We start from the raw sequence: 9021 nt of genomic DNA, 5'->3' as shown, positions 1-9021 counted from the left end.
GGGGAAAAGAAATATACAGAGAGCTCCTATACCCCTTGCCGTTTCAAGATGAAACATAATGAAAACTTGAGCTGAGTTAGAATGAGCCTTGCGCTATCCTGCAAACCCCCTTTCTTCCTCCCGTCTGCACCCCACGTGCCTTCACCCCACAGTATGTCAGCCCTAATTATCTCAGGATGTCTCCTCAGTAGGCCAGAGGGAACTTGCCAGACATGCCACATGTAATGAGATCTTTGGGACTCCTAGAGCTGAACTTCAGCTCATTAGAGACCTCTACTCTATATATAAAAGCCTAATATGCAAATTATCCCCTTGGGAGTTCAACCAGAAGTTCAATCACTCGCTATGATGTGTGCTGACCACTAGGGAGCAGCGAGGAATGAAGGAAGACCCTGGCCAACAGCTGGAAGGCCCCAATCGGCCCAGCCCAGATTACCGGCCAGGCCTAGGGGCCCAAGCCGGTGCAAGAATTTCATGCACCAGGCCTATAGTATTATATATTTAATAATGGTAACTATTATTACATGTATCTAATAAGGAAACTAATTAAAAGAAAAGAAGGGAACTCATATTTACTGAGCAACTACTATGTGCCAGGTAGACATTATCTAACTCAAAAAACTCAAACTCAAAAACTTCTATTGTGCTCATGTAGAAGGCTTAAATTAAGCCTTCCCTAGGATATCTGCACATTAAGGGAAGGATTTATTACCTACATGACTAATTTGTGGATTCGTTGTTGGAAGTATTTTTGAGGTTAGAGTTGGGGAGCAGACAAGAAATGTCTTTCACTTTCTTATCACCTCTTACTCCACACTCAGCTGCTTCCCAGCACTGAGAGAGGAGCAAGTGAGTCTGTCATCCCTGTCCTAGGCCACGGTCAGAAGGGCTGCAGGAACCAAAGCCAGCCCCCGCCTCTCCACCACTGTGCCTGTATCTGATCTGAACTGGAAATTCTGGGTCTATCTTTCTCCGTTTCTTACCTGAGCATGAAAGGCTTTAGGATGGTTATTCCAAACAAGAAGAACATTAGAACTGAGAAGCCCATCATTGTGAACCCTAGCAGCATGGCTCGGTCCTCTCCAGCACTGGACGGCAGCTTCTTGTGCTCATCTGGTGGGTCTCCACCATTGTGGTCTGTATTTCTCTTCCTCCCTGAGGTAGAAATGGCTGTCCTTTGGAGGAAGTGGGGAAGAGACAGTTCTAAAGAAGTTGGAACATTTACCAACCCTTGGGGGGTAGAGGGACGATCCCATCTGCTCCTCCCTAAGGGTTGTGAGCAGGTCCCATGCAATACAATGAGATCCCATGTTCAGAACTTGGTGAAAAGTCTATCGAAACATGCTAAAATGGTGTGTTATAAATTTTTTCTTGAATGTAACAAACAAAACTAAGGAATGCCACCTGGTAGAAGTCTTTGGAGACCTGTTTAATCAATGGCTAGAAAAGAATTACCTGTAAAAGTATCTTTTGTTTTATGTAAATAAATGTTATGAATTTGCTTATCTTTCAGGATTATTGCACATTCCCCCTGAAAATATTTTTTGCATCACAAGGTCCACATTCCTGCCTATGAACGGCCAGCCATGCCCAGCAGAGGCTGCCCCTGTGGACAGGAGCGTGTTCTCCCATTTGTCTTAGTCCCACCACTTCCTGTGACCAGTTTCCCTGATTAGCTGTTCCCTCTCACAAGGCAGTTGAGTCCCAGAGGTAATTCCATTTTAAGAGGCTTAACAAAATATTAAGCTAAACAAACGCACCTATAATGGTAGAGATTCAGGCTCTATGGAATATATATTCTTCTCAAACATATATGGAACATTTACGAGAACTAACCACCAACTGAGCCATAAAGAAAGCCTCAACAAATGTCAAAGAATTTATGAAAGTAATGTTCATTTTATAAAATTTGAAAAAATAGAAAATAAAAATCACCCACAATTCTACTGTTCACTTAGTGGGCCATTCCCCTCCTCTATATTATTTTAAACACTGGAAAAAAATTTTAAGCTTGTTTTTTTCACTTAACATAATTATATGACGGCAGCAAAGCTTTGTAACTCTTCTATTGGCTACATAATAATATTCCAACAATAGGATATGCCATAATTTTGTTGTTGTTGTTAATCCTCACCCAAGGATATTTTTTCCCATTGATTTTTAGATAGAGTGAAAGGAAGAGAGGGGGAGAGAAAAAGATTGATGTGAGAGAGACACATCAACTCGTGCCCTGACCATGGCCAGGGAGTGAACCCACAACCAAGCATATGCCCTTGACCTGGAATCGAACCGGCAACCCTTCGGTTCTCAGGCCAATGCTCTAACCACTTAGCAACACCAGCCAGGACCCCATCATTTCCTCAATCATTTCCCTATTGTTGAATAAGTTTTCTGAGATCATAAACAGCCCTGTAATTACTGTTGTGGTATTTATAAGCACCTTTCATCCAAGGACCTCAAAGCACTTAAGAATGATCTAATTTTGCTCTCTAGCCAGGGATGAGTAAACAGAACTTTTACTCCTTTTTTGCCAGCAATACATATCCACTTGTAACCAGTGTGTTACCAGGAGGTGTTTTATTCAGTCAAGGCAGTATTCATCTCGTTTCTGCTGTCTCCCCTGCAGACAGAACTGACTCTCACACTCCTGATACTACAGGTGCCTTCTGGCTTAGCCTGAAGCAAACTCAGTTTCAGAGCCCTTGAACATGTTCATCTGGCTGTGATCCCTGCAAATGCCAGCAGCCTCTCCCTCCAACATTATAACGTGTGCAAAAAGTGTTCCTTAGAAAGAAGCTGTGGTTCATCAAAGCTTGATAATTCATCTGACACTAGTTTCACATGTGTATGGAATTTCTAAGCATTGTGTTATGTTAAAGTAATATTTCCCTGTAATTTGTTTATGTTGCAGAAAAGATTTGGGTAATTGTTATTACCCTTCTATTTTTGTAATTATTTAATAACTTCTTTTGAAACAGGAAGTGAGGTTAAGTCAACGTGGTTCACCGAGTTTGGTAAGAGGAGAGAGCAATAATCCAATTGTGCATTTCAGAAATGAATATAGGATACTGTAATGCTTCGGGGAGGACACAACTGCTCTTCTATCTGGTTAATTATGTTAAGTACTTGTTCCATTGCAAGTTTGCCGTTTGATTGTCTGCCATACAGTGATTCACTTTAATTGTCTTTTCACAAAAGCACTAGTTCATTTCTAAGAGACAAGTGTTTTTGCCTCTATCTCTTTCCTCTTTGGCCTGTCTTCCTTCCTCCCCCAGCCTCCCACATCCGTCAAACCCCGATATCTCACTCTCTTGCATTCTCTCTCTCAGATACCCTTGAGTGTAATTAGAGGGTGACAGATGTGGGTAATGTGATGACCGTGGTGATGTTTACTGTTTCCGCTTCCTCGGCTCCCAACTCCACTTCAACCACTAACAAATCACCCAGGTTTTTGGCTAGAGTGAACTGTACCCCTCCCAGGAGTAGGCTGGGAAGCTCTTAATATCCCATTCCTCAAACACTCTCCGGCGTTGCTCTTCTCTAAACTTTGGTGCCCACTTCTGGTTTCCTCTGCCCCCAACCCAGGGACAGGCGGGGGGAGTGAAGCTTAAGACTCACAGCCCCTCTGCTTTGCATTCCCCTGGGGAGAAAAGAGGTCCTCAGGACACCTTAAATATCTCACTTTCTCCCTTTAAGAAGTGCCCTGGCTCTGGCCGGGTTTTCTCAGTGCTTAGAGCATTGAGCCATGAACCCAAGAGTCTCTGGTTTGATTCCCGGGCACATACCTTGGTTGCAGGTTCCCAGCCCTGATGGGGGCATGTTCAGGGGATATTTCTCTCTCTCTCTCTTCCTCCTCTCTCCCTTCCACTCTCTCTAGAAATCAGTGGGGGGGAAAATACCCTTGGGTGAGGGTTTAAGAAAAAAAAAGAAAAGTCCTGGCCAGTGTGGCTCAGTGGGTTGGGAGTCTTCCTGCATACTGAAAGGCTGCTAGTTCAGATCCTGGTCAGGGGACATATCCAGGTTGCAGGCTTGATTCCCTGGTGGGAGGCATGCAGAAGGCAGCCAAGCAATGTTTCACTCTCACATTGCTGTTTCTCTCTCTCCCTCTCTCTCTCTCTCTCTCTCTCTCTCCCTCAGCCTTTCTCTCTCTCTAAATAAATCAATTTAAAAATCTTTAAAGAAGTAAGTTATCTCACTTCCCCCCTTAAGGTGGTTAATAACAATGGCTAAAAGTATAGACAGTATGATGGCGTCATGCAGAGAGCATGCTAAGGCATGCAGCAACGATTACTATCCCCTGTTACTGCTCCCATTTCATCCACAGGGGGTGAGGCAGAGAGACATTAAGAGACTTGCCCACAGACATCACAATCGTCCAGCTGGTTAAGGGGTGGAGCTGGTGGGATTTGGGATTGGAACCCAGGCCTGTGACTCCAAGGCCAAAGCATGCTTCAACCATGGGACCAAATGCCGGGAGTAATTTCCTCATTCCTCACTCCACACAGCGCCACCTCTGTGCTGGGCCATGATCTAGAGCTGGGGAGCCAGAGATGCGTTGGCAAGGGCACTGGCCTCCAAGAACTTGCAACCTGGAGGAGGAAGCCAAGGAGAAAGGATGCAGCCCACACTAGTCAGCGCTGCTGGGACGCCTCCGGGGTCCCCTGGGAAGCACAACAAGTGGGCACCCTCGGAGGACGTAACCAGACTAGCCGCTTGTGCCGCGAGGTTCCCCTGACAGTGAGGGGGGGCCTGGTGGTGGCTTACCTTCCCTGGCGCCGCCGGCCGCCCTGGAGTGTGATTTGAACCGGGATGCCGAAGGGCTGCATGACACCACAGGGCTGGGCAACATGGGCTCCCTTCACCTGAGTCATGGCCTCTGAGGGCGCAAGAAGGCAATGCTTAAGCATCAGCGGAAGTGGGGTCCCAGAGGGAGCCTGCAGTCCCCGCCTGGACACCCATGGAAAGCACCCCGCCTCCAAAGCTGCCACCTGGTGGACAGGTGGGAAGTGAGGGCAGGCCTGTCCCGGGCTCTGCAGATTACTGACCAGGCTGGGCAGTCAGTTCCAGAAGCTCAAGAAGACCCTGCGTGGTTTTCTGCAGCCAGACCTTCCCCACGGTGTCTCTCCGTCTCCCTGGGCCTGCCTCCTCCTTGTCACCTGTGTTCCGGTTCGGCGGCCGGGTGCATCGCCATAGAGACCTAACCGCTGGCGGAAAGTTCTGAGACCCGAGGGACCCTGTGTAATTGGTGAGGGACAAACTCAGTTCAAGGTTTATAAAAAGAGGAAATGTTTTGCCCTGGCCACGCTTCCTCTTTCACAAAGTGTCTGTTAGAGTGAAATATCAGAGAATGGCTTTTCTGGTCCATGCATGTTCTGATAGAGGATGCTTCTGTACCATACGTGATTTCCCAAATTTTCAGGACCCAAAGGACCATAGAGTGACTCACCATTAAAACTATTTCGTGCCCTAGCCGGTTTGGCTCGGTGGATAGAGCATCAGCCTGCGGACTGAAGGGTCCTGGATTTGATTCCAGTCAAGGGCACTTGCTCTGGTTGCAGGCTTGATCCCCAGTAGGGGGCATGCAGGAGGCAGCCGATCAATGATTGTTCCTCATCATTAATGTTCGATCAATGATTGTCCCTCATCATTAATGTTTCTCTCTCTCCCTCTCCTTTCTTGTCTGAAATCAATAAAAACATATTTTAAAAAACTATTTCAAAGGTTAAAAACTATCAAATGTCATTGTATCTTTCTTTGATTACCTAAAAAGCATTTGGGGATCTTTTAATAACCCCCAAATTATAAACATCAATTATTATTATATTGTAGCTTACTGACATGTGGATGATAGAATGCTAGCTGGACTCCTTTTGCTGTATGTTTTTTGCTGCATGTTTTTTAATAAAGTTATTATCTTAACATTTCCCGAAATATTTGTGGGAGCAAGAATGTAAGTATAATCTATAAACATCCATGTAAACATCCCATAATAACTGTTTCTTGCAGTTATTTTAATATTGTTTAATAAAAAGGTATAATTTACATACTTCTGGTTTGTATTATTTTCCTGTCAGAGTTAGGGATTAGGTCCTTGGTAAACTACTTGTTTTTAGTGAACTTTAGAATAAGAACTGCATCTTGGAATAAAAACTGATAGCAATCAGAATTTTTTTGCCTCCGCCTCCTGCTTGTAACTTAGCATTGTGAATATAATAACTGGTTTTCAGATTTAGATGTGCTAAAAAATTCCTCTGCAATTTGGTATGTAACTATCTGAAGAAATTAATGATTTGCTGCTATTTTTATATATTTGATTTAACCTTAGAAATATAATAATTTTTGAGCCTGTGAGACCGTATTTGACACCCAGAATTTGCACCTGCCTTTACTGGGGCTTCTGGTCATTCCCCTCTCTTTTTGTTTGTTTGTTTGTTGTTTTGTTTTGTTTTGTCTTGTTTTGTTAATCCTCACTTAAGGATATTTTTCCCATTGCTTTTTCAGAGAGAGTGGAAGGGAGGGAAGGGGAGAAAGAGAAACATCGATGTGAGAGAGAGACACCAACTGGTTGCCTCCTGCACACACCCTGACTGAGGGTGGGGAGCAATCCCACAGCTAAGGTATTTGCCCTTGACCAGGAATCAAACCTGCAACCCTTCCGAGTGCAGACTGGTCAGGGCTCATTCCCCTCTTTTAATTCTAATTCCAATTCTAATTCTCATGCACCATCTTTAAAAATTCACCTTAAGAAAGTATGGAGAGAGGTCCTAACTGGTTTGGTTCAGTAGATAGGGGTCCCGGGATCAATTCCAGTCAAGGGCATGTACCTGGGTTGCGGGCACATCCCCAGTAGGAGGTGTGCAGAAGGCAGCTGATCGATTTTCCTAACTCTCTATCCCTCTCTCTTCCTTTCTGTAAAAAACCAATAAAATATTTTTTTAAAAACACACGTTTTCTTTTAAAAAAGAAGTATGGAGAGAGAAAGTGAGTTACTTTAAATTACTTTTAGTCTCACTTCAAAAGTTCTGATAGGCCCAGATAGATTTATTTGGGTCCCGGACAAGTCTGTCCCTGGGTATGTCTCAGGTGTAGCCATTCCAATGGGCCATCTAAAACTGATCTCAGACCTAGCCTGTGCTTTGTTTTCCTTCTTTTTAACGAGTGCCCAGATGGCAAGTGAGAAAAAATAATATGACCTGTTGCCCTTTGGTTTTTTTCCCTGGTGCTCCTTCACTTGGTAACTAACCTCTCTGTCCACCAATACCAGACCACTCCCTTTGTGCCCCTACAGCAATGTCCCATTCACACATAGACTCCTCTCAAGCCTACCTCTCCAGAAGAACCTGGAGTGGTTGGTATAAATTGCAAAATACCGACTTCTGCGCATGGGCCACGAAATTTCAATAGCACTCTACATGCACGCCCGCACATGGTATTTTGTGGAAGAGCCACACTCAAGGGGCCAAAGAGCCGCATGTGGCTCACGAGCCGCAGTTTGCCGACCACTGGCCTAGACCCTCCCTGAATTCCTAGGTTATTCCTTCCTCTCAGAGTTGCTAGAGAACACTTCTTGCTCCACAGAACATCAGCCAGAAGTCAACTGCCAGCCACCATGTGGGTCTCCTCCTTCTCTGGGCTAGAGTCTTTGGGTGCTGGGTTCAAATCCCAGCTTTGTAACTTCAAGTAATTCTGTAAAGATTCTCTGCCCTAGTTTTCCTCAGTAAAAAGGGAGTAAATAAAACTCAGTGTGAGTTGGATGAGTACGGTGAAACTTAATTAGTGCCCATAAACTGCTGTGAGATTTATAGATGAAAGAGGATATTATTGCAAGATGCGGGCATAATGAATTCCCAACTCCAGGGTTTTTTTTACAGATGCTTTACTCAAGAGAAAAAAGAACCATTTCTCCCTCTAATCATGCTGGAGAAATTACTTTTTTTTTCTCATTCTCTCAATTACACGCTCCTATTACAGCTAAGAATAGCTAAAATTCCTTTGTTGCTAAAATTCTCCATGTTCATGAGAGCTATATTTCTCTTTCCAAGTTCAGAGATGCACAAGTCATTTACAACAACCAAAAAAGTCTGTAACAGCCTATGTCCTTTGGGTGTGTATGTATTTGTGTGTTGGAGAATAAATAAACCCCTAACTCAGGGGTCCTCAAACTTTTTAAACAGGGGGCCAGTTCACTGTCCCTCAGACCGTTGGAGGGCCAGACTACAGTTTAAAAAAACCTATGAACAAATTCCTATGCACATTGTTTATATCTTATTTTGAAGTAAAAAAACAAAACAAAACGGGAACAAATACAATATTTGTATTTGCATGTGGCCCGCGGGCCGTAGTTTGAGGACCCCTGCTGACTGAACCATCATCTCAGCTTGAGTAGTTTTTATTGATGTAAGCAAAAATTACAAATGAAAAAAGTGAAGTCATACCTAATCTTACATTCTCTTTGCAGGGGAAAAAACAGCAAAGGAGTCTGATCTGTGCCACCCACTTGTGGAGTCTTAGATGGGATCTTCCGTGTGTGTGTGTGTGTGTGTGTTTTAATCTTAATGACTATCTCCAGCCACCTTTGCTAATCAAATCGGCACTGGCATGTGTCAGAGAACCAGCATCACCTTCCTGCAGGTGTTCTTCCTGCTCTGATGAGTAAAAACACTAGTGACTAACACTGATTCAGCTTACTATGAGTCAGCCATGAGTCTAAGGCTTTACATCTTTTTTCTCTGTATAGCAGTGACTTTCAGCAGCAGGCCCACTGGTGTGCCGCAAAAATATTTTTAACTTGCAAGACCTAACTGTTGAGTGAGGGGCACTGACCTCTTTTCCCTTAGATTGTCACATAAAAAATGAAAACCACCAACAATAACCGTCAGGTGTGAATGAATAAAAATTATCATTATACCTATTTTTTTTTGTCAGATTGGCAAAATACATATTTTTTGGTGTACCGCAGAATTCTAGTAATTTACGTGTGTCATGAGATGTGAAAGATTGAAAATCACTGTCTTATAGTAA

At 43.9% G+C, this 9021-nt stretch overlaps 1 protein-coding gene across 1 annotated transcript in view; it reads right to left on the bottom strand.

Moving 5' to 3' along the window:
- The window catches only part of KCNMB3 (potassium calcium-activated channel subfamily M regulatory beta subunit 3), an 18784-nt gene extending 13958 nt beyond the window's left edge, over positions 1-4826 (bottom strand). Inside the window, exons 1-2 of the mRNA XM_006770025.1 lie at positions 4765-4826; positions 984-1175 (exon numbers count right to left, since the gene is read on the bottom strand). Coding sequence (XP_006770088.1) covers positions 984-1175; positions 4765-4826 — 254 coding nt within the window. The remainder of the gene's footprint in view (positions 1-983; positions 1176-4764) is intronic.
- Positions 4827-9021: the final 4195 nt, after the last annotated feature.

Source organism: Myotis davidii, unplaced genomic scaffold (assembly GCF_000327345.1).
Source record: "Myotis davidii unplaced genomic scaffold, ASM32734v1 scaffold123, whole genome shotgun sequence".
Lineage (NCBI taxonomy): Eukaryota > Metazoa > Chordata > Mammalia > Chiroptera > Vespertilionidae > Myotis > Myotis davidii.
Note: the sequence above shows the minus strand (reverse complement) of the source record. Positions and strands in the feature narration are given on the sequence as shown.